Raw genomic sequence first — 27,002 nt, 5'->3', positions numbered from 1 at the left:
TAAATTTGCACATCTCACGTTTCTTTGGAGCTATTGCAATTCTGCTTTGCTTCTAGAGCACAGCACCTTCTCTGATGTGGGCACACCATGCTCAGGGGTCCTGTGTCAGTGTCTCCCATGTCTCATAATCAATTCCAGAGTTCTTCAGAGAGACCTTGAGGGTGTCCTTGTATCACTTCTTCTGAGCTCCATGTGAGTTCTCATAAAATAGTCTTTCAGGCAAGCATACATTTGGCGTTCAAACAACATGGTCAGTCCCTTGGAGCTGCGCTGTTTGCAGTAGGTTTGAATGCTTGGCAGGTCATTTTGAGAAAGGACCTCATTGTCTGGTATTTGGTCCACATAATGAGGAGAGAAGAGAAGCTGGCTCAGGAATGTGCCTGCAGGTATCTGTCTGTTCTGTCAGGCAGTGATTGTAGACACACACATGGAGAGGGCAGGGTAGAAACCAGGGGCTTTCAGACGGTGTTGCATATACAGAAAACCCTGCATTCACAGGGTAGTTTCATATTAGCTGCTTCTTTCCCTGTCTTCACCAACTTCAAATCTCCCTTGACATTTTCCATGGTTCGAGGATAAAGAACTTCCCAAACCATCTAGACCCCCAAGACCTGGGAGCACAGATCCGCCATCACCTAGCATAAGGTTTTGCATGTAATATGAATTTAACAAATATTGAATTGATTCCCGCTGTATTCTTGGTGAAGATTACTGGATGTTATTTTATAGTGGCCGTGGGTACTACAGAAATCTCTTATCTCAGATCTGTGAGGCTGTCTGCTCCAGCCCCTAGGGAGTCAGAGAAGAAAGACTAGCTTGCTGTCTTGCTCTTTGTTTCCAAATGCCACCTAGGTGCTATTGTCTCTTTTTCCCTAAGTAACAGCATTCCAGATGCCGACTCCCTAGGGCTGCCCTTGTTGCTTCTTGGTGCAGGAACCACAACAGCATTTATAAAGATGGTAGCAGGTGGTTTGGGGTAACCACAGCAGTGAAAATAAGCCCTAGTAAAGGTTACTGTTAACCTCCTTGTAGTAAATCTAGTGAAACCTCAGTAACCCAGCTGAGCTAATGCTGGTTGAATATAATAAAAAGTTTTAATGATAGAATATTTTTAAGAAATGCAATTTTATTACTCTTAATAGCAAACAGACATACCAGTCTATTGATTTAATGAATAATAATATTTTGTAATGATCATTTTTACCCCTAAATATAAAACAGAAGACATTTCTTAAATCCTTGCTAGTTCCAACAGGTACTAGCTATGTGAGAATGCCACTTAACCTCTCTGTATCTCAGTCTTGAGATTTATAAAATATGATTAGTAATATCACCATCAAAACCTATATAAATGTCAGTTATCATTGTTGTGAGAAAAGCACTTTGTGAACCTGAAGGCCATATATTAACATGTGAATAAATGGGAATAAGATGTCCTTAAAATGGTGATGTTGGGATCAAATGAGATAATATATTTGAAAGTATATTGAGAACCTGTAAAGCATTATACCAATTCTTTCTTATTTAATGCAATTCAAATTAATACATTTTATTGCATTTGTGTTTATATGCTCGTTTCTTTTAAAATGAAATGCTGTAACAAAAACTGTACATTATAAGTACTTATTATTTTGAGGAAGACAGCAAAAGTATTAATGCTCAGTATATCTTCTTGCACTTACTTTTCTCAATGGTGCTGTTCAGGTGAGGGGCCAGATGGAGTCGCATTCGAAGGAATTAGAACATGTTCATGGTTTACTGGAGAGGGCTGAGCTGAAGCTGCTGGACTGTCAGGAGAGACTCCTCTACTGCAAAGGGAGATGCACAGACCAGTCCCAAACCATCCATGAGCTCTGCAGTCAGGTGCTTAGGGAAGTTGGTGGGATGTCTCTAGGAGCATGTGGAAAGAAGGTTTGGGAGTGAGTTCACCAGTTAAGGGTACTCATGTCAGGACTTTGGAGCTTACCCCTGTAAAGAATCTATTTGTCATGTAGATATTACATTCTTTGTAGACTATTTAGAATTCTCTTTTAAATAAGGAAACAATAGATTGGTATTATTTAGTAATTATAGCTGTTAAGATGTTTTCACTTAGAAATTGACAGGTTTGGGAAGTTGTGGTGTAGGATTAGAACTTTGATCCTGGTCTAAACTTTTATTCTAATTCTTTATCTGTCTAAATTGCTTCACTAAGTAATTAAACTTAAATGTTTTCAACAAATAAATAGGTCGTACCTAAATCAAATTACAAATTTTATTTCATCCGTTAGCAATTATATATTTCTCAAAAGGCTGCTGTAGTAACAGCCTATCTTTATTAAATTTTAATGAAGATCATATTGACTTTCCCAGAAATAATTTAAAAATCTGAACTACGTCTTGAAAAAATACAAAAATTGTTTGCTTATTTGAATTAAAATTTCAAAAATAAGTTACCTTATCTTAAACTGATGGTAGGACTGTATCAGGTGAATAACTGTAAGCACAACCCAAACTATTTAAATTTGTCCTGGTAAATAACTGGAGGAGTATACGGTGTTGTTGTAAATGTTTTCTAGACAGCAGGACAAAGGGATGGGCAGTGTCTGGCTGATAATTTAATTATTTGGGAGTTATCTCTTTTTAGCCATAAGAAAAAAAGATCTGATTAGTAAGAAATAGAAATTTCAAACAGTGAAATATTTTTAGTTTCATGTTCTTGTGAAGCACGTGAAAGGCAGTAGACAGAATACTGGGCTAGGAGTTGGGAAGGGATCATCAATGCAAAGATATGTGACGCTGGGCAAAATCATGTATCCTTTGTGAGACAAAGCTTCTGCATTCCCTTGTCATGGGGGTATTTACATTTCACTACCTACCCCATAAGAAGTTATGAGGAAACTGTGGCATAGGCCTTAAGGCACCGCAATAGTGGGGAAGGAGTGAGGGAAAGGGAATAGGCATTTGAATAGCACTTACTGTGTGCAAGGCACTTCACTAGATGCTTTGCAAATATTCTGACATTTAATCCTCACAGTAACCTTGGAAGGTGGGTGCTGTTATCCCCATTTTGTAGCTGAGGAAACTGGCTGGGAGACTAGAGTTATCATCATAACTGAACACGTACTCCAGATATGGCCTAATGAGGATAAAATAGGGGAGGGATCATCACTTTTGCCTTTGTGGAAGTTGTACCTGTTAGCACAGCCCAATTGCATTAGCTTTTTTGGTGGCTACATCACGTGGCTAAATTAAGCCACTTGCGCACTGGATTTGAACTCAGGTCTTCCTGACTCTAGGCCCAGCACTCTCCCCACTGTGCCACCAGTAGTCTCAGAGATCTGAGTGACAGAAGATCTGAATTGGAGAATAGCGATTTCACTAATTGCAGACTCTTTCTGAGAAGCATTTGTTTTATATCTGTGAAGCTGGGATAAGACTAATCTATTTCTTATGGACACATTGCAACTTTTTTGCAAAATAGGTTGAACTTAGAAGAAGTTGATGAGAAAAGCAAACAAAGGCAAACAATAAATTTCTCCCCTTTTTGTAGATTGAGGACAATCAGAGCCTTTTGAAAACATTCTCTTTGGAAAATAGTCCCAAATTGAAATGTGAAAACCTTAAACAGTAAGTATGAAACTGATTTGTAATCCATTTTAATTTTTATTCCATTTTGTTTGTACTATAATTTCACAAATGCATGTTTTCTGAAAAAAAGCAAATTAGAACAGATGGATGCAGAAAATGAAAGGCTTGAAAGGAAGGTGGCGAGCCAAGAAGAGTACCTGAAGAAGAACAAATTCAAACTTAAAGAGAAATCTGCAGAGTACAATGCCTTGGCCCGGCAGCTGGAAGTTGCCTTAGAAGAAGGAAAACAAAAGGTACAGACGGAGCTTCTTCCTCTTTCTGTATGTTCTGTATCATTCTTACGCTGATGACAAGGTGATGGACCCAGTTCCATTTCTGTGTTTCACTTCCTACACACCATACTACTTTGGGAGTACATTTGGGCTAGGGTTGCAGTTGGCAAAGTGCTGCTGTGGCCAGGAGTGCTAGAAGGTAAAGAGAAAAAACAGCAGAATCTGGAAGCATTTTAACTGAGCTCTCTGATTGGTCACTATGCCAGAATTACAGTTTGCTATAATTGGATCTATACTTACTCACCCTCTGTACCCATCAGTAAAGTTTTCTGTGTGATGTAGTCTGTATTGTATGACAACCAGTAGAATTTGGGAGTTGGAAGGGACCTCAGTGGCCATTTAGTCCAACCGAAACCCGAAAGGAATTCAAACTGACAGCCCTTTCGGTGCCTGGTAGCATCTATCGTATCTTTGCTTCTTAACATTAAACGTCTCCAATTCCTTCAGTCAGCCTTCATATAACTTGCTGCAAGCTCTGTTATTCTCCTGCTTGCCCTTCTCTGAACACTCTCCAGCTTCTTAACTGTGGTGCCCAGAACTGGACACAATACTCCAAATGTGAGCTCAGGAGGGAAACGTGTGGTGCGATCATCACGGTTGTCGTTGTTGTTGTTTGGCCTTCGTTCTCTAAGAGGACCATGATCATCACCCCCTGTGGAAGCTGTACCTGTCGGTGCAACCTAATTGTATTAGGTCTTTTGGGGCCACATGGCACAGCCAAGTCATTATTGAGCTAATTTAGTGACAAGGGAACTTGGAAAATTATGTACAGATTCAAATTGTTTCTTTAGACAGCTTTGTAAATAACTGATTAGGATTATGAAGTTATGTAGTAATTTTATTTATTTTTAGTTATGTAGTAATTTAGTTGTATAGTAAAGAAACTGTCCTCTGAAAAGAATTTGCAGATACCTGATATGCCAACATTGCCATCTAGTGGCAACTTTTTTCTAATTGCAATCATAAGCCTCTGATAGCCCTCTCCCTATAGGAGACTGTGGTTAATTAATTAATAATAATAATAATAATAATAACAGCATTTATAGAATGCTTTAAGATTTGCATAGTGCTTTAAAATGTTATTTCATTTTATCCTCAAAATGATTCTGGAAGGTAGATGCTACTATTATTCACATTTTGCAGATTGAGGCAGAAGTTAAGTATAAAAATGTTAAGGTAAAACAGCTAGGAAGTATCTAAAGCAGCATTTGAACTCAGGTCTTCCTGACTCCAGGTTTCAATACTCCATCCCCTATGCTACTTCACTACCTCTAATTCTGTGTGAACAAAAGTCACAGATATTGTCAGGTGCTATAAAACAACTACCAGTGTCAAATCAGAGATAAGCTTGCTGGTGTGAGAGCTGTTTATTTTAAATTTATTATTTATTTTTAATATTAATTTTAAAAATGATTTTGGGTTCCAACTTCTCCTCCCTCCTGCCCTTCCCCCATCCATTGAGAAGGCAGGCAATGTGATATCAATTATACATGTGAAATCATGCAAAACATATTTCCATATTGCCAACAAACTCTAGTGACTCTCTGATCTCATTGATTCAGGAATTTCTTCTAGTAATGCTGATTATGGCCTGGGTGAGGCCTGCCCATCCTCTGGTGCTTTTGTCCATGTTCTCTCAAAAGTTCTGCACAGTTTGTCCCTACGGTGAACCAGAGGATCGCTTTGCCTTTTCTTGATGTTAGGAGGGTACCAGTGCTATTTGATCAGTCTGCTTTTCATCCTGTAGTTCCTAAATGAGAGATCTCAGTTAGTGCAAATTTTAAATCCCATGAAGTTGTCACATTCAAATTTACCTGAATACTTCCAATAGGATGGAACTAATTGCTGTATTTCAAATATAACTTTGAATAGTGTGAATTTAAATAATGCACATACTTCATGGAATTTGTTATTTATACTAATCAGAAATTATGAAATGTCAGAAAATTAAAATTTGAACACATAGTTCAGAATATTCAGAAAATAATTAGTAGAAAGTCATATCATAGGTCTAATTAACTTAGTCGATTATAAAAGTTCATCTATTCCCCATGAGTTCTGTTTTGTCATATTGTGTGTTTTAAAATAAGTTCTAATTAAAGGGAAATGAAATGTTTATTTAATGTTTATCATGTGTCTAGTTTTGTGTTAAACGTTTTGAGGTACAGAAGTAATATGACATGGTCCCAGCCTACAGATAGTTTAAAATATCAATATTACAACAATACATGCTTAAGTCATAACTCCAAGAAAAATAACATTTGTCTGACTGGTTAGCTAATCTTGATTTGTACTTTTCTCCATCAAGATAAATTATTTAATTTCAACATAATGTTGAAATATAATGAATAGCGATTAAAGCAACAAAGCTTTTAAATTGTTAGTAAGTAAATATAAATATATAACTATAGTCATTTTCTTTTATTATCAAAATTTCAGGTTTCAGAAGAAATAGAGAAAATGACATCCAGAGAACAGGCTTTACAAACAAAAATATTAGACCTTGAAAGTGAGCTTAGGAAAAAAAATGAAGAACAAAACCAGCTTGTGTGCATATTGAATACTGTGAGTATAGCATGTTTAATTTCTTATTGTATAAAATTAACAACCTTTTCAGTTACCTTTGCACAGTTTAACGAGTAAGTATGGGCTAACAATGTGATAATTTAAAACAATACGTTGACTCCTTTAATAAAGTAAGCATGCAATGTCAAGGTCTTGCTTAAATGACTGTGCTGTACTTTGTCCTGTTCTACTTTCTCAGTAATACCCATTATACTTTTCACATGTCTGTTCTGGACTTTTCCCTGGATATTGCTTTTTTTTAATGGTAGCCATTTTATGGTGTTTATACACTTAATATAATTAATTCTTATTATTTTTTTTAGATTATGCAAAGTTGAAGTTATTTAATTATTACATGAGCAAGGTAGCCTAATATACCCCTAGTATGCATGTTGAGTTTTGGGTATTTTAACTTGTTTTTGTTTCAAACAGAAATTTTGATTATATAAATCATAGGTTGCCTTTGCTTTGCCATGAAATAACAATATCACGCTAATGTTGTCCAGTCAGTCCTTTTTTTCTTTGAAATAATATTGAAACAGTTCATATGAGACCCTTTTATACCTAGCATTGTACTTGATTAACTTAACTGAAAATAAGTGATTTAGAGATGAAGTAGAGAATGCTATTGAATTATTTTCTTCTAGGAACCAGAGAATCCATGAAATCATAGAATCACAGAATTTTAGAGGTGGAAAGTACCTCGATGGCTATCTAGTCCAACCAATACTCGGAAAGGAATCTTCAACACAACATGTCTGACAAGTGGTTGTCCAGCCTCTGCTTGAAGACTTCAAATAGGGGACTCCTACTGCCTCTAATGGCAGTCCCAGCCTCTCTTGAATGGCTCTAATTGCTAGCTAGTCTTTTGTGACATCAAGCCAAAATTTACCTCTTTGCAACTCCTTCCCATTGGTTCTGCTCTCTGGAGCTAACAAAAATAAGTCTATTTATAGTAACCCTTCAAACACTTGAAAACATTTGTCATATTTCTCCTGTGACTTCTCCAGGCTAAACATCCCATTTCCTTCAACAGATCCTTGTGAGGCCCTTCACTGTCATGGTTGCTTCTCTCCAAGGCATTCTCTAACTTCTTATTGTCCTTGCTGTGCCATGATGTCTGTAATGGAATGCAGTACTCCAGACATGGTCTGACCAGAATACCAAAGGACCATCCACTTCATTATTTCTAGAGAGTATGCCTCTTAAAGCAACCCAAGATTGTATTATCTCCATTGGTTGTCATATCAAACTGCTAACTCATATTGAGTTTGTAGTCCTCTTTAACTACCAGATCTTTTTCAGACAAACTACTCTCTAAAACCATGCCTTCCCATTTTTAATACTTATTTAGTTGATTTTTTTGAACACAAGAATAAGATTTAATTGCATCTTATTCAGTTCACGTCGATTTTGTAGACTCCCAAGATCTTGATTCTGTCATCCAGTATGTTGGTAATATTTCCTAAGTCTACATCATCTGGAGAATTGGTTAGCATGTCTTTTATGTCTTTGTCTAAGTCATTGATAAATGAAAGTGTTACATAGCTTAGAGTCAGACACAGAACCCTGCAATTAGACCTTCTAAGCTGACATGGAACCATGAATGAATATTTTGGAGGTCTGGCCATTCAGCCAGCTCTGAATCTATCTAATTTTGTAGTCATGTAGCCCACTATTTTCGGTCTTACTGACAAGATCTTCATTAAGATCTAGGGAAATAATATCTACAGTACATAGTAGACACTTAATAAATGCTTATTGATTGATTTCCATGATCATCTTGTTTTGCAACCCTGTGAGAAAAGAAATAATGGTCTGTTATGACCTGTTCTTGGTGAAGACATACTGGTTTGTGTAATAATCATTTCCTTTTCTAGATATTTACTAAACGTTTATTTAATGATCCATTCTCAAACTTTGTTAGGAATAAATCAAAACTCATTGGCTCCCAGTTTGCAGACTCTAGTGTCTTACCTTTTTTTGAAAATTGGGACATTTGCCCTTCTCCAGTCCTGTGGTGCTCAGATATCATTGGCAGTGCCATCTTCACAGTCACATCTGAACATGTGGTTGATCTAGGCCACCTTCACTTGGATTATCTTGAATATCTACTATTTGTTTTCCACTTGTGTTTGGTCATTTATTCCCCTAGGCCAGTCAAGCACCAAATGACAATTGGGCTGCTCCTTCTTCCCATCTAACATCAAGTGGCAGTCTGGTCTTTTCCTTAATTGTCCCTTCAAGGTCTTTTTGTCATTGCCTTTTTCCTTAGCTCTTTTTTTTTTATTCTGAATCATACCCAGTACTGGAAAAATAATATTGCTCCTTCCCTTCCTCTTTCCTTCTAGAGTAAAAAGATGAAAAACTGAAAAGTTCATAAGTTAAATGATTTTCAGGATTTTCCATTAATTGAATCATCAATAAAAATGTTAATAGTATTTGCATCATGACCAAAGTTACATCATTTTTTATTATTTTAACATAACTCTCCTGAAGTTTAAACTTTTTAAAAATTGCTATTAATTTGATTTCCTAGTTATTATATAAAATAATGATGATTAGTTTTGTGTAAATGGAGCTACTAAATAAAGCAGAAAATATACTGAGATGCACAAGATGACATTTCCTATTTTGTCTAGACTCTAGGTAAACATTTGATGAGAACATGTTTATTTCATCATTTGTTACAAACTAAATGTCTAGATATGTTTAAATATTGGTAAAAGGATTATCCACATCTCTTATTTCTCACTCTGGTGGGCACACAGCAGACTAGCAATAATTGCTTACTTGGCGTTTTTATATGTATTTCCCCTTCTAAACTCCTTGAAGGCAGAGACTTGTTCTTGTACTTATTCACGTAGGTATCACCTGTACCCCAGTGCCTTACACACAGTAGATCATTATGTATTTATTAAGGATTTGCTCATTCAGTAGTGCTGACTACATTAAAGTAATGTTAAAGTGTCCTCGCTGCTAACTACAATCATGGACACAGGACAGTTGAGCTGTGAGAATTAGAAGATAGTGGTTTCTGGGGCAGCTAGGTGGTACGGTGAATAGAGCACCGGCCCTGGAGTCAGAAGGACCTGACTTCAAATCTGGCCTCAGATACTTGACACTTACTAGCTGTGTGACCCTGGGCAAGTCACTTAACCCCAATGCCTAGCCAAAAAAAAAAAGTGGTGGTTTCTTCCAGTAGCATTAACAAGGACATGAATAGCTGTGAACCTGTGTTGAGCCTTCTTGTAGTCAGTAGATTAAAGCAGAGTAATCTAGGATGTCTTGGGCTGATTTTCCTAAACAGGCCCTTATATGCTGTTACCACAGAGCTGTCTTCACAGGAGAGAGCCCAGGAACCAAGTGAGATTTTTTTTTTTTGGTATAGATTAACATCACTCTAAGGATCTAGTTATGTGGATGCCCTTCTTTGTGGTCTCTGTTACTTAGACTCTGTTGTGTCCTTAGCAGCACTAAGGACATGGACAAGGAGCCCACCAAAAGATGGAGGCAGTGACAACTCTTGTCTGATGATCTGACCTGAGCCCTGACTCTGCTGTTGTCAGAGGTGGCTGGACCCTGACATTCACCTTCATGGGACTGAGGGATTTGTGGATAAAATATTGGACGTGAGATTACCTCATTAAACTATTAGAATTATTAGCATTCTTCTACCTTTCTGTGACTTACAAAGGACTCTGTGCAGTTAGGTTGTGGAGAAGCCACTTTACGAAACACAAGTAAATGATGCTTGATTCCATAAACATTAATTGATCACTTGATATGTTCTAGAAGCTGTGGGCTTTATATCCCCATTGGTATAGCAAGCGTTCATATAGCACTTTAAGACTTAACAAATGCCCCCACACCCTCATTTTACAGAGGAGGAAGCCTAAGTGTGAAGGCAGGATTTGAACATAGAAGCTTAACATCTAGCTGTTCTGCAACTCATTCTTGCTTTGAAATGCATTCAGTAATCACACGTAGTAAATCTGTAGTGAATAGTACAGAAAATAGTTCTTTGATCTGCTCAAGAATGAAGGGCAACTTTCATTTTCAAATTTCTCTTATAAAGTGAAGATACTAAATAAGAAAATAGTCTTATTGTTAAGAATAGATAACTAGAGGTGATCTGTAGTTTTATTATACACTCATTTGCTCTTGTGGTAGAAGGAAAATACAGACTTCAAAGAAAAGTGAATAGACTAGTTTTGACAATGTATACATTATGTTAAAGGTTAGTAATGCAGTGTCAAATATGCAGTGGATTCTATTTATTTATAATGCCAGTGTCAGAGAACAGAAATTAAACCTCTATTCTCGAACATCTAGGTGATAGCCAGACTGTCTAATTTCATCTTGGGAATGTAACTAGAGCCCAGGTGTGACTGCGTGTTTTAATGAATCCTATTACTGTGGGCTTCTATTGTGTATAAGTACAAACTGTAATGAGTTTAATAGGAAGTGACATGGAAGATTTGGAGGTCTATTCTCTCCCTGCCAAAAAAAAGTTATATTTTGCTGATGCAAACCTTGTTACCTTGTATTTTTTAGTATGAATTATATCACTAATGCATCTTTCACTTTTTTATTTAGAAGGAACAGCACCAGGAAATATGTTTGAAAGAAATACGACATAGCATTGAAAAGACAGAGAATCAGAATGAAAACATACTAAACTATGTACAGTTCCTTAAAAACTCTTATGTAGCAATGTTTGGATGAAATAATTTCTATTTTATTCTATGCCAGTATGGTTTTTGATTTTTACTATGGATCCCAAAAGTGATTAGGTTAAAAAACTGCCATTATGCACCAATAACATCAGTGTGGTATGAGTTTGTGGTGAGACCGTGCACGTAGTATTGAAGGGTAATTGATGATTCAGGTAACACTGGATAAAACAAGATTGCTGTTACCATTTTTCATGATTGGAGAATATCTGATGAAGTACTTTTGGCTTCAGATGTTTTGGTTATAGTGAAAAAGAAACCTGAATCATATTATTTCATGAATACATAGCCCAGTTCCTTTTTAGGCTATTTTTTAAGGTGTAATGATTCTAGGCCCAGTGTGTTCTAGACACATTGAAAATACGTAAGTGCTATACGTTATAATGCTGAATTTATTGATAATGGAAAGGGAAACATATTTGTCTGGATTTTAGTTTTTGGTGGTTGTAGTATAATATAATTTACAGGTAATTGAAAATCCCTGAACTAGTTCAGTTTAATACTTTGTTTTGTATATATGCTAAAAATGTCATTATAATCTCTATTTTACATAAAAATTTTTACTTGTCATTAAAGAGCAGCCAGTGATAACAAATGACACAATTTATTGGAGTCCATTCTTTCTTTATGGAGATTAGAGTCCAGGGGTGAGGAACCCATGGCCTGGAGTCCACATGTGGCCCTCTGGGTCCTCAAGTGTGGCCCTTTACTGAATCCAAACTTTATAGAACAAATCCCCTTAATAAAAGGATTTGTTCTATAAAACTTGGACTCAGTCAAAAGACTCTACCCGAGGACCTAGAGGGCCACATGTGCCTCGAGGCCTGGATTAAATATTAGTGTAGGCATTATCATCTTTGTTTCTTGGGTGAAGAAAACCTCCCCTAGAGACAGGTAAAAGGGTCTTACTGGTATGTGGCTAAAGCAGAACTTGAACCCAAGTCTTCTAGCTTGAAAACCCAGTGTTCTTTTGGTCCTGTTGTGCTATCTGTCTCACCTGTTTTATAAAATCATTTCTAGGATGCTGTCTTCCACTGAGCAAGTTTCTCTGCTTCGGTAAGTTATACACTTGACTCGTTTTTTTCTATAATTTGCTTGATGCCTTTCACCTCGTGAATAATTTTGTACTCTTGAGGTCTGGCTTGTTGGGACCAGTGATGCTTTTTGGTACAATGCGGACGCTTCACTTGTTCATTTGGAGAATTAAGCCCATAGCAGTCATTTTATTCTGTAGGTAACAAAAAAAAACCCTGAATGCTTGAGTATGCAAAGGGGAATTAGCATGTTTTAGACCTAATGGGGACAGTGGGTTCTGACCTATTTCCTCACTTGACCAAAACAGGTTCATGCTTCACCACAGAATTATGGAGCTGCTCCTAAATCCATTATTAATGACTGTGAGACATGACTACACACTTCTTTCTCCAAGTGACCTCCCCTATATTTTTGTAAGATTTTTGGCTTAATTTTCCTGGAATATCCAAAGACATTTTGCCTGAAGCAAATTTGCTATAGAGCATCTTTGCAAAAGTGAAGAAGACACTTTCAGTCCCAATCTTAGTATCCATTCATTGGGTAAACAGAAAGCTTAAAAAACTTTTATACATAGGTTTAGAAAAAAAAGGTAATTCCCTACAAATACTTGTTTTAGGTTATCCAAAAAAAAAAAAAACAAACCAAACCAGACTTTAATGAAAATCATTTCTTAAAAGAAGAAAATTAACGAAAATTCCATGTGTCTATTTGGAATAAGAAATATTCTCCTTTTAGGCTACTCTTGCTGAGAAAATAGAAATTTCCATCCAAAATGTAACTTAATATTTCTAGTTGATTATTCAGACAAGCTGTGGTGATTTCAGATGACAGTGCCAGAAAGAAAAAAAAGTAAGTTATTAAAATCCTTTCATAGTTTTTTCCTTAGGAGTTCAACAAAGATCTTATTTGTAACGTTTGAAAACAAGTTTGTTCTTGCTTTTGAGTTTTGTCCAGATCCATGCCAGCGTCAACATAGTGGAGTCAGCTCTGGGTTTGGATTCCAAAGAGATATGGGTTTGTATCTTGGCTCTGGCATTTACTAGCTGTGTGACCTTGGGCAAGTCATTACACTTTTAAGTTTGTTTCCCTATCTATGACAAAGATGATTGTGTTACTTACCTTATAGGGTTCTTGTAAGGAAAATGCCTTGTAAACTGTAAACGACAGTCCTTCTGAGTTATTTGTATATGCCTCTCATCAGCAAATAGCTTTTGAAAAATAGACTGGGATGCTTTGGCAATGCTCTTTTAGAGTTTTCCGGTGAGCATTTGTCAGGTGTGTTGTAGTAGACACTGTTGTTCTGATGCAGGTTGAACTTGCTCCTGCCCTGGGTCTCCTGATTGGTGACCACTCTCCATATCTAGCATGACCCAGACTGCCGCCTGGTGTTCTGCAGCCCTCTTCATGACATGTCTCCTGGCTCCCACCTCCATCTTGGACCTGACACTCCAGCTCCCACTCTGGGGCCTTGGGCTCCTCACTGGTACTGTCTGCTGCTCTCTTGCCATCTGCAAGCCTTTCCCTCCTGCCTCTTTCTCTCCCATTCCCTGCCCCTACCCACACACTTTTTATACCAAAGGGTATAAAGTTCTGTGTGAAACAGTCCAATCAACACTATCATTCTTAAAAAGAAAGTTTCAATTGTCCTATGCTTCCATTATCTCTCTGACTTCCTAGACCACAATACCCCTCCCTGGCGCTCTCTCCTTTATATGTGTTGTTTTTCCTAATTAGAATGTAAGCTCCTTGAGGGATAGAGACTTGATTGACTTTTCAATATCCTCAGCACAGTTCTAGGCACGTAGTAAATACTTAACCAGTGGGTGTTGTTGTTTTTTTTTTTTAATTCATTCATGGCCTCTACAGTGCCTAAGAACTCTGAAAGTAATTTTTTAGTTCTTTGATTTTGTGAGCATTGAAATCCTAAAATGTACAAATTTCCTTTGCTTTTTTTTTTATGGAATTTTCTAACTTCATCAGAGTATGATCCTTTACAAATTATTATTTGAAAGACAGTGATAATCTGATGCTCCCTAGACACTAAGACAAAAGGAAAAGAAAACATGTATTAAAAGTAAACTCGAAAAGATACAAAGGTATGGCCATGTGTGTTGCTGTGTGGAATATCCATGCTGATGGATTCTTAAAGCCTTCAAAATAAGAACCTGTCAAGTTAGCTATAATCATTTACTCCAAATACTTCAACAGATCTGTGATCTCATTACTGTAATTTCTTTGTAATGATACTGATTACCATCCATGTCTTCTCATTTTATGTGACTCACCTATATTCTCCCATAAATCTAGGGGAAGTGGACCCAAAATATTGAGGCCCTGTTAAAATGGTTCTGTTCAAATTGCATGGGTACCGATAACATTGGTTATTCCATAGTAGCTGTTATTCTTTGCTTTTGCTCCATGACCACACCACTTTCTTTCCCCCCTTCAATCCAACATCTCTTGTATTTTATCTTGTATATCACTGCCTGCAAGTTTGTGGTTCTTTTATGCTTATGCTTTTATGTTATAACTTATAACCCGAGCAAACTCTATACAGTAAAGTTTAGTAGATCAAGGTAGAAGGGAAATTGAAATTAAAACAACTCTTCTTACTTTGTCTGTCTGAAACCCTACTCTAGGGCATACCAATTGGTACCCAGTGGAAGTTAAGTTTGTTAGTTGGAGGGAAAGACAAGTCCAGAACTTTATTTTAAATGTCTACTTATAATAAGCTAAATGGAAATTAATATATGCTGTTAGATAGAGAGATCCTATAGTAATGGACCAGATATTGGGATTCCCATCGTAGGACCAGGGGGAAAAACTCCTTTAATGTCCCCACAAGTGGCTGAGATTACCAAGGCTGTTCTGACATACTCAGATCGTGAACACGGGGCATAAGGAAGTGTATACGTCTAGGTTGATCAAAGAAGTTGACAAGTAAAACTTGGTCAGTAAAAATGTAACAGTGAATTGATGAGCTCAGCAACAAGCACCCAGCTGGAGTAGGACAAAGGGAGGAGAATAAGGAATAAGTCCCTCCACATTCCCTGCAGTACACCTGCTTTTTCTAGCATCCTGACACATAAAAGTGAGCAGCTGTAAAACAAAACAAAAAAGCCAGCCCTTGACCCCTGAGCCTGGGAGGGGAGCCTCTTATCTTAGTCTCTTTTCAATCGGCTCTGCTGCTACCACTGCCTGTTTCATATTCCTTTCCTTAGGCCATCCAAATCTCATGCCTGTCCACCAACTTTGTTATATTTCCTTGCCTTGGGAAATGAGTAGAAACTCGCTTTTTCAAAGACAGTAGTGTACTTTCTTAGGGAAAAAATGGTATTGTCTGGAATTTCATGATTCACAGTTATACACATATCCATAGCTCTATCACTTTTTCTGTTTTTCCTCTCTTCTTTCCAAAAGAATCTTGATACTATGGTAGATCCTTGATTTTATCTTTATAAATGTTTTCTCCCAGTGAGGCAAATATCAAGCCGTCCCCACTGTCTGTATCATACTGTGCTGCCCTTTTCCATGTCCCTCCCAAACCTTTTCACAGTAGGTCTACCTTATGAGCTGGAGGTTTTCTGCTAGACCTCTTGACATTGCGTGCATATGTCAAGAGCATGCCGGGTGCCTATTAACCCTCTTGTTGTATGATCAACCCACGTTGATTTTTGGTCAGACATCATACATCATGTACAGCCTGTAATCTTTGTTGGTGATACTATGTGGTTACTTGTGTCCACTATACGCCTTTCTGGTAACAACAGCAACTTTAATTCTTCAGAGGTGCTTGTATTCCATGGCATAGCCATAATAGTTGAGATAATATTTTTAAAGTGCTTATCACAATGCCTGGTACATAATAGGCCCTTAATTAATGCTTATTTCCTTCTCATACATCACCAGAAGAATTTTGTTATTAAAAAAATGAGTCTTTATTTTAAAATAAAGCTTATTCACTATGTGACTTCCAGAAGAACTGTTCAGTTCTAGTCTAGCCTTTGTCCTCAACCTCCTTATCCTCCTCCCACTAGAATTGTGGACTCTTCTCTTCCAACTACCCCAGGCTCTGATAAATAGATTTTGCCTTATCTTGCTGGGATATCACTTCCTGATCATCTCCAAACCACACACCAGTGGCTCTCAAGGTGTGGTCTGGGGACTTCAGGGAGTCCTTGAAGCCATTTCAGATGGGGACCTTCTCTTCAACTTATTTAGAGTCTTGTGATGGAACATGACTTCACAGGCGTCACACAGCCAGTATGTGTCACAGGCAAGGTTTTGAACCATGGTCTTCCTGGCTTTGAGGCCAGCTCTCTTTCCATAAAAAAAAAAAAAAAACTCTCTGATGGCCTCTAAGAGATTCACATATAAAAGGAAAACATAGGATTATAAAATAATTGCTCGTAGCGTAGATCTAAGATTATCATCCCTAGACCAAGGAAGAAGGCCCTCACAAGACAACCAAAGTATTCTGTACCATGGGGTCAGCTTTCCCAACCTACTTTTTAATCAAGAGACCCAGCCTTGGGCTCCCCCTCTTGGGGAGGGGTCCTCAATAATTTTAAGTGTGTAAAGGGTTCATGAGACCAAAAACATGAGAACTGCCATGCATAGGGTACCCTTCTCTCCCCCCTTTTAATGATTTATGTGTTATAGAATCCATGCTTCTCGGAGGTAGAGACTGTTTAGCTTTCTTGTATTTGTATATCCAGACGTTTGCATGGTGTCTGACACGTAGTAAGTGCTTGATAAATGCTTTATCATTAATTCATACGTTGTCTTTCCCAAGTTATATAAAATGATAGAGCTCTATGGGTAGGCCACTCTGTGTGGATAGTTTTGCCAAACTTTAAAATGATTTTGAATCTCATTTAGGGGGCTTGATATCATCAGCATAATCTCCTTCACAAATAGGAGGATCTGGTAGACTTCACCATATAAAGGAAATCTCAGTTTTATTTGCACTCCAGGCTAGAAGTCCTTCATGACTTTGGTATGGCATATATCTCCTTCTTTTCTGCCTGCATGAGATTGGTAGCCAGAGGCCTATCAGTTATCTTTGTTGATAAATCTTTCAAGGTATCTAATAAAAATAGTCTTAGAAGATACTTCGTTGGAAGAAACCCGGTAAGGCAACTTTCATCCTAATGACTCAAATGATTTTTTAATAAGAAGAAGAATGGTGAAATTTCATAGTCTCTTGAGTTTTTCAGTCAGTTCTGTGACTTTAAAGATGCAGTCCCCTATTAAAAATTGTTCATGAAAGACTGAATGTTTGCTTCTCATATCTTCCTCTGGTTAGCCTGTATGCACACATAGAATGTTCACATAGTAATTTTATAGCGATGAGAAAGTAGGCGTATAGGTCAATAATAATTGATGTTGCCTTAAATGGCTTTTTCAGCAATGATACCACCGTCTTTGATTTTTTTCCTGTATGTCCATCCCTTCCCCTCCTTCAGCCGTCCTGAAATTGAAGCTTCAGTACCCTCAGAAATTGCATCACCTCCAGAAGAAGCATCTTCTGTGTGTCAGGCTGCGTCGTTCTTCCTGTCATGTTTTTCTCAAGTGTTAACTTCTACTTCCTCAGCTGGGAGAGTCCAGCTTTGCTGGCCGCGCTGCCGCTCCACTGTGAAAACAATGTTAGAAATTCTGACCAATCGTTTATGTTTTGTGTTTGTTGTTATCTCCCAGTGTCCTCCCTAAATAATCTCAGAATCCTCATCTAGGAGCTTCCTGATCCTCACCTTGCTGATGTATGAGGCAGTGTTGCTAATCGGCTTCCTCCATCCTCTTCAATAAGCTTTGCAAACTTTTTGGGTTCTAATCTACTTTCATTGTATCTGCTTCTCTATCTGTCGAGGAGGTAAAGTTTTGGTTGATGCAGTTTTTTTTTTGGGGGGGTGGGGAGAGTTGTCCTTATTGTAGCAGTTCTTTTGTATCAATTAAACTAAGCTCCTTGGGGCAGGGGCTGATCCACTTTGGTTTCTGCATCTTTAGTGCCTATAACAGTGCCTGGCATATAGCAGGTGCTTAATAAATGCTTGTTGACTGATTGACTAGAAATATCAATGTCTGCTCATGATGAGTATAAGTAAAATTGGCAAACAATACAAATCAGGGCTTGATTTATTGTTTTATTGATTGTCTAGACTTACAAAAGTGATGGAGATGTTAATATGTAATAAACAGAATAATTCAGAATAAAGCGAGTCCTAGGTATACCTTTCATTCCTTCAGAGGAAAACATGATGTAGGTAAAGTTGAATGAAGGCGAGAATGAATGAAGGCATCTGAGTAGGGCCTCGGTAGACATCTCAGAAGTTAGAGCAGTAAAATGCCCTTTTTTGCGAGCATCTTGTTGCTGAAGCTGTTTTTAGTTACCTCATTTTGGAACTTTGTGTCTGAGACATTTCAGGAAGAATTCAGAGAAACTAATTGAAAGGAACTGAGTAAAGTTAAATATGGAGTTGATCTTTCCCATAGACTTTTTGTGACATTGATGTGTCATGGGAAGGAAGGCTGGGTCTCATGATTAAAAAGTAGGTTGGGAAAGCTGTCCCCCAGTACAGAATGCTTTTGTCTTCTGGGGTCCTTCTTCCTTGGTCTAGGGGTGATAACCTTAGATCTACAATTCTTTTATAATCCTGTGTTTTCCTTCTGTATGTGGAGTTAGAAGAGACTGCCAGAGAGCAGATGTGCTTGATGGAGACAGAACTAGCCTCAAACCCAGGAAGACCATGGTTCAAAACCTTGCCTGTGACACATACTGGCTGTATGAGCCTTGGGAGGGCGCATCACCTCATAGGGATCTAGATGAATTGCAGAGAAGGTCCTCACCTGCATTATTCCTCAACTGAGAATTCTCTGTACTAATAAAATTGTGTGAGCCAGCTATTTATCAAATGTCAGAAAGTCACCCCTTTATCCCACTACTTACTCATTCTTAATTTCATGTATTTAATCTACTTAAAGAATTGCACTGTCTTCACTTATTTATTTTTTCATTCACCCATTCATCCATTTAATTATTCATTCATTCAATCATTATTCAGTTATTTTAGGAAGAGAAGGTTACTTACGTTTTTACTTTTATGAACCAAACTATAATGGATGGATAGATACTGGGTAGCCAAGGAAGTGTTTGAAGCTAATGTTAGTCACAACAGGATTACCCACTTGCTTTGATTCATGTGAAATATTTATATATTTTTTGTTTCTTCATTGCTTAATTATTAAAGAATAAGGAACCCTATGTAAAGTTTTCTTCTCTCTTTCTTTCTCTCTCTCTCTCTCTCTCTCTCTCTCTCTCTCTCTCTCAAATACTGAAAGTTTTGCCATTCATTAAAAATCTACATGTAGTTTTAGTGGATCCAGTTCTAACTAAAGAAAGTGAAGGTATAAGCTATTAGGGACATTTTAGATGTTTCATTTTAATTTTAATGCAGCCCATTTAAGGTCATACATTCCATCTAATTCTTAGTTTTTATTCACCCAGCAACCAAGACCATAATGTTAATCATTTCCTCACCAAAACTTCAATTATGCCAAGCACTTTTTAATTATCCTCCAACCCACAAGTCTATTCTTAGCAGAAAGTCTGACTTCAGGAAAGGCAGTGTTCTCCATCCACTGTGGCAGAAATCGACTTACCACTTTGCAGCCCCACCCACAAGGAGGCCTCTGTGAATTAAAAGCTACCAAATTCAATGTGTATTTTTAACTTCAATTAAAATCATGTTTGGCATAAAAATGGAAGACTTTTTTTTGAAGCACAAAAAATGCTAGGTTGGGATTTCATGTTATTTTCAGAATTTAGTTTATTCCATGCATTGTTTTTGAATTTCCGGGAAATCCGTGGCACCTATCAGTTATTTTGTTCTAAAGGAGGAAATATTTAGGCAGCTTTGCTTTCTTTTTCATTTTCATATTGGTAATATTAGTAATTTCCTCCCCCCCCCAATTATTTTGTATTTGCTATGGACCTAATTTGTAATTATTTGTTTGTGTACTTACTGCCCCAATAGCCTCCCAACTCCAATAGAACTAACCTCCTTGAGAGCCAGTACTATTTTATTTCTGTCTCGTTATCCCCAAGGACTAACACTATGCCTAGAACATAATAGAATCTCACTAAGTGCTTGTTGAATTAAATTGAATTTGAAAGTAAACATTTTGAAAATAAAGAAGGGAAAAGGATATTGGACAAAAAGCTACAGAAGTAAAATGTGACTGAAACCAATCTCTTATCCAGGCAGTAACAAGAATGTAAATTCCTTCTTTTAGAGAAAAAAAATATGAACTTACAGGAATCACTTTGTGGTTTTATAAACTATTTGCATTTACCAATAACTGATGAAGATAGCATATTAAATGGTTTTAGGAAATGTTGAGTAAAATTTACTTGCAAAAACTCTGTACTCTGAGGCAGAAGGCTTTTCGCCCCCACTAGTATCATAGTATTTAATTCAATTCAAGAAATGTTTTAAGTGTCTATTTGCAAGGCCCTGTGCCAGGAGCTGGCTTTCTTTCAGATTACAGAGTAATCAAGATAAATTATTCCAGATTTCATGTGAGAAAAAAAAATCTCGGATCTTATTAGTGCCAAAAAAAAAGGCAACCAAGAAAACACCAGCAACTGCCAATCTGTATGCCTGCCTACTGTGCCATCTATATACAGTTTTTATGGGAGACATCTATATACAAGTGGACAGCATCCCTCAATGAAGGTGTTGGGGGAAACAGGAAATTGACAGCAAACTATGTCTTTACCATTTTGTAGGAGAATAGAAGGTCATGTTGTGTTCATTAGTTGAAAAACATTTGGTAGAGTATTAGAGTCCTTCTAGTCAGGTGCAGGGTTGGACTTGAGAGTCAGGAAGACCTGGATTCAAATCCTTCCTCAGACACTTACAAGCTGTGTGACTTTGGGAAAATCTTCTAACCTCTTTCAATCTGAGTTTCCTATTCAGTAAAATGAAAGAATTGTACCTGATTACCTCTAAGGTCCCTTCTAGCTCAAAATATGTGATCCTGTGATCTTTGTGAAAGGGCCTAAATTAATCAAGAGCCTAAAAGTATATCTTCTCCCTTTGGGAAGAGAGGAAACTATTGGAGGATCAAAACCGGTAGACAGAGTTTTCCTCTACTGTGACAGTTTTAAAAAAATTGAACTTTATTCATATCTTTTTTTTTTCATCACCTGTATTTCCCCCGTGTTCCTTCCCACCCAGAGGAGTAGTGAAAGGTATTTTCTTATATCTTATCTCTTGTTTGGGGCGTGCTTGTTCTTTTATTTTTACGACCTTATTTGTAAATAGAGAAAACTGTTCTACTTTTCCTAGCTTTAATTCACAATTTTGATCCCTAAAAGATTCAATCAGGAAGTTACTGAATTATGGAAGAACTATGGGAATAATGGTGAATTTATTTCACTCTGTTTTGTTGCTCCATTCAGTGGCTGGCATTGGAAGACACCATGTGTTTTCCTGCAGTTTTGAATATTGCTAACTGGTTATTTGAAATTTTTAAGTGATGGGTTACTAAATAAAGATAAGATAATTTTGATTGTACACAAGGCTGAGGTTTTTTGCCGTAGAAAGCATGGTGATGGTAGGGGAAAACCTGTAGGTGACTGATTATACCAAAATCAATTGGCTGAAAGGCCACCATTCCGACAAAGAAATGAAGAGATTGCCTGGGGCTGTAGAGCATTTCATGATTTTAATTTGTAATCTGTAGTTTAAGCTTTCTAACTTTGTGAGGCATGGAAGGCACACTAGGAAGGCATTTGAGGACTGCAGTCTCTTTATCATTTCCCTTCTGATACTCAAAGACCCTAAAGTCTTTCTCAGCTTTTAACACATCTCTTAGACCTCAGATGACTGTAAATTCAAATAGTTTATTTTTTTTAAAATAGCATAATAACATCAAAAGCAACAGGATAATATTCTCCCACATTCAGGTTTGCCATGGGTTAGTGAAGGAGACAATTTAGGTGCTGCCTTATAACACTTCTATTCTTTCACTTTCCCCTATATGCCCAAGATATTTATCCTAGGGCACAAACCCTACTCTCAACACTTTCTCCATGCAATTGGCTTCACTTGTTTCTGATGAGAAGACTGAGCACGTGATACTAAGTCCTTCAGTTGGCCTTGTCTTGCTGCCCGATAAGACCAAATCAAACCTCTGCTCTCTTCCTTCCCTCTTAACTCAAAATAAGAGGAAATTCACACTCGGGTATGAGGTTGGATTAAGTGACTTCTGAGGTACTTTTTCAGTTCTAAAATTGGATGATTCTTTGGAGCAGGCATCAACTGAGATGTGCCATGTCAGGGAAACTGAGAAAGGAGAAAAAAATAGCAGTTGAAATGAGTAGTTATTCATATAAAATGTTTCAAAGAGGTCAAGGAGGACCGAAATACAATTGAATTTGATGATCAGGAGATCATTGGTGACTTTTGAGAAGGTAGCTGTAGAGGTGGAAGGGATAGGAGCCATATTGTGAGGGTTTGGGGAATGAGTAGTGAGCAAATGTAGACAGCATATTAGATTGACAAAGTTGGCAGTGAAAGAATGGAAAAATATGACAGTAGCTTAAGAAAGTAATAGGACCAAGGGAAAGTTTATGTAGTTTTTTTTTTAATTTAAATTTTGTTATATTTTGTTTTGCTACAACAAATTCTACCCAACAAACACAAACTCTTTACAAGGTACATCATACAATCAACACCAAAGAGGTGACTGAATATTAACTGAAAAAGAGGGATATGTTCTTTAAATTTGACAGCATGCTACTAACATTGATCTTTTTAATTGACCAAATTTTAGTCAATTAAAAAGGCCTCTCAGTGGTGAATTTATATAGTTGCTCTCATTGCTTTTATTTTTTCTTTTGATTCCTCTTTCTTCACCCTGTATCACTTCATGCAAGACTTCCCATATTTCTCTGAAATTCTTAATATTTTCCTTTAATAAACTACAAGTGACTATCTACCTATAGCCTCTTCAATAAAATTTCTGATCCTGGATGAAAGTACCTCATGGTTGCTTTAATTTTCATTTGTCTGATTATTAGTGATTTTCAACATTTTTAGGTGGTCATTGCTAATATATATGCCTTCTTTGAAAAACTGTTTTTATGCCCTTTGACTTCTTATCTACTGAGAGAATATTTCATACACATTTACATATACATATACACATACACATACATACACATATATACACACACATACACACATACATATATAAATTATATATTTTGGATATCAGACTTTTATTAGAGATATTTAATGCAGTGATTTTTCTATTCATATAATTCATTCTAGCTGAATTTTTTTTGTTTTTGCAAAAGCTTTAAATTTTGTATGTTGAAATTCAAAAGAAGATTCATAGAGCATGACTTTGGAAGAGACAGAATAAGGGGGGAACAAGACACAATTGGAGGTGTCTGGAAAAAAACTTTTTAAAAATTATTTTATTTTTAGTTTTCAACATTCACTTCCATAAAATTTTGAGTTCCAAATTTTCTCCCCTTTCCTTCCTCCCTCCCTCCCCATGACGGCGTACAATCTGATATAGGCTGTACTCATACATTCTTGTTAAGCATATTTTCACATTAGTCATGATGTATAGAAGAATTAGAACTAATGGGAGGAACCATGAGAAAGAAGAAATAAAACAAGACAACAAAAGAAAAGGAGAGCAAATAGAATGTTTCCATCAGCATTCAGACTCCATAGTTCTTTCTCTGGATGTAGATAGCATTTTCTATCATGAGACTTTTGGAGTTGTTTTAGATCCTTGCATTGCTGAGAAGAACTAAGTCTATCAAAGTTAGTCTTTGCACAATGTGGCTGTTATTGTGTACAATGTTCTTCTGGTACTGCTCACTTCACTCAGCATCAGACCATACAAGTCTTTCCAGGTTTATCTGAAGTCTACTTGCTTATCCTTTCTTATAGCACAATAGTAATCCATTACACTCATATACCACAACTTGTTCAGCCATTCCCCAACTGATGGGCATCCCCTCAATTTCCAATTCTTTGGTACCACATACAGAGCTGCTGTAAATATTTTTGTACGTGTGGGTCCTTTTTCCATTTTTATGATCTCTTTGGGATACAGCCCTAGAAGTGCTATTGCTGAGTCAAAGGGTATGCACATTTTTATAGCCCTTTGGGCATAGTTCCAAATTGCTCTCCAGAATGGCAGGATCAGTTCACAACTCCACCAACAATGCATTACTGTTCCAATTTTCCCACATCTTCTCCAGCATTTATCATTTTGTCATGTTAGCCAACCTGGTAGGTGTGATGTAGTACCTCAGAGTTGTTTTGATTTGTATTTCTCTAATCAATAGTGATTTAGAGCATTTTTTCATATGATTATAGATAGCTTTAATTTCTTCCTCTGAAAACTGCCTATTCATATCCTTTGACCATTTATCAGTTAGGGAATGACATGTATTCTTATAAATTCAACTCATTCTCTATCCATTTTAGAAATGATGACTTTATACTGGTTGTAAAAATTCTTTCCTAGCTTTCTGCTTCCCTTCTAATCTTGGTTGTGTGGGCTTGTATGTGCAAAACCTTTTTAATTTAATGTAATCAAAGGTATCTATTTTGTATTTCATCATGTTCTGTATTTCTTGTCTGATCATAAATTCTTCCCTTCTCCATTGATCTGATAGGTAAACTATTTCTTGCTCTCCTAATTTGCTTATAGTATCAGTCTTTATATCTAATCATGTACCCATTTTGACTTTATCTTGGTATACAGTGTAAGATGTTGGCCTATGCCTAGTTTCTGCCATACTGTTTTCCAGTTTTCCGAGCAGTTTTTGTTAAATAGTAAGTTCTTATCCCAGAAGCTGGGGTCTTTGGATTTATCAAATAATAGATTACTATAGTCATTGACTGTCGTGTCTTGCATACCTAACCTATTCCACTGATCCACCACTCTATTTCTTAGCCAGTACCAAGTAGTTTTGATGATTGCTGCTTTATAATACAATTTAAGAGCTGGTACAGCTAGGCCACCTCCCCTTGCATTTCTTCTTTAGTTCCCTTGATTTTCTGGGCCTTTTGTTCTTCCAGATGAATTTTGTTATTGTTTTTTCTAGCTCTTTAAAATAATTTTTTGGTAGTTTGATTAGCATGGCACTGAATAACTAAATTTAGATAGAATTGTCATTTTTATTATATTAGTTCAACCTACCCATGAGCAACTGATATTTTTCCATTTATTTAGATCTGACTTTATTTGTGAGAAAAGTGTTTTGTAATTGTGTTCATAGAGTTCCTGAGTTTGTTTTGGCAGGTAGACTTCCAAATATTTTACAGTGTTTATGTTAACTTTAAATGGAATTTCTCTTTCTATCTCTTGCTGTTGGGCTTTATTAGTAATACATAGAAATGCTGATAATTTATGTGGGTTTATTTTATAGCCTGCAGCTTTGCTAAATTTGTTTATTATTTCAAGTAATTTTTTGCTTTATTCTCTGGGATTCTTTAAGTATACCATCACATCATCTGCAGAGAGTGATAGCTTTATTTCTTCATTGCCTTTTCTAATTCTTCAATTTCTTTTTCTTCTCTTATTGCTAAAGCTAACATTTCTAGTACAATGTTGAATAACAGTGGTGATAATGGAGATCCTTGTTTCACCCCTAATTTTATTGGAAATGCTTCTCACTTATTCTCATTACATATAATGCGTGCTGATCATTTTAGATAGATTCTGCCTATCATTTTAAGGAAGACTCCATTTATTCCTGTGCTCTCTAGTGTTTTTAATAGGAATGGGTGTTGTATTTTGTCAAATGCTTTTTCTACATCTATTGAGATAATCATATGATTTCTGTTAGTTTTGTTGTTGAAATGGTCAATTATTCTGATAGTTTTCATAGTATTAAACCAGCCTTGTATAAATCCTACCTGGTCATAGTATATTATCCTTGAGTAGTTGCTGTAATCTCTTTGCTAATATTTTATAAATATATAAACTCTCTGTAGGTTTCGGATATCAGACTTTTATTAGAGATATTTAATGCAATTATTTTTCTATTTTTCACATAATTCATTCTAGCTGATTTTTTTTTGTTTCTGCAAAAGCTTTTAAATTTTGTATTTTGAAAATTCAAAAGAGAAGATTCATAGAGCATGACTTTGGAAGAGACAGAATAAGGGGGGAACAAAGACACAATTGGAGGTATCTGGAAAAATAACCCTTACAGGAGGGAAAGGAGAGTGCATGGGAAAAAAAAAACCCATGTACCGTGTCTCATATTAATAGAATTGATTTTTGAAAATTATTTGATTACATATTTAATTTGTTGTTTAATCATTTCAGTTATATCTGACTCTCCGTGACCCCATTTGGGATTTTCTTAGCAAAGATAATGGAGTGGTTTGCCATTTCCTTCTCCAGATCATTTTATAGATGAGGAAACTGAGGCAAACAGGGTTAAGTGACTTGCCCAGGGTCACACAACTTGTAAGTGTCTGAGGCCAGATTCGAACTCAGAAAGAGGAATTTTCTTGGCTACAGGACCGGCACTCTAACAACTGTACCACCTAGCTACCCCTATATAATTAATAACTATTAACAAAAGCCAAATAACCATAAAAATAAGGAGTAAAATCCTAAATAAACTCTTAGCATTTAAAAAAGTAAAATTAAACGTTTCAAGTTTCTCTTCAATCTAACACACAGCCACCAAATTAACTCTTAGTTAATACAATTA

The 27,002-nt window shown here is 36.6% G+C and overlaps 1 protein-coding gene across 1 annotated transcript in view; it reads left to right on the top strand.

Annotated features, from left to right (window-relative positions):
- The window catches only part of ODF2L (outer dense fiber of sperm tails 2 like), a 33,456-nt gene extending 24,531 nt beyond the window's left edge, over positions 1–8,925 (top strand). Inside the window, 5 exon segments of the mRNA XM_078156554.1 lie at positions 1,705–1,863; positions 3,533–3,609; positions 3,701–3,863; positions 6,342–6,467; positions 7,115–8,925. Of these exon segments, the coding sequence (XP_078012680.1) occupies positions 1,705–1,863; positions 3,533–3,609; positions 3,701–3,863; positions 6,342–6,467; positions 7,115–7,132 (543 nt within the window). The 3' untranslated portion in view covers positions 7,133–8,925.
- The last annotated feature ends 18,077 nt before the right edge of the window (positions 8,926–27,002 follow it).

This window comes from Phascolarctos cinereus, unplaced genomic scaffold (assembly GCF_003287225.1).
Source record: "Phascolarctos cinereus isolate Bilbo 61053 unplaced genomic scaffold, phaCin_HiC Scaffold_5;HRSCAF=322, whole genome shotgun sequence".
NCBI classification, from domain to species: domain Eukaryota; kingdom Metazoa; phylum Chordata; class Mammalia; order Diprotodontia; family Phascolarctidae; genus Phascolarctos; species Phascolarctos cinereus.
This window is presented reverse-complemented; position numbering and strand designations above follow the sequence as displayed.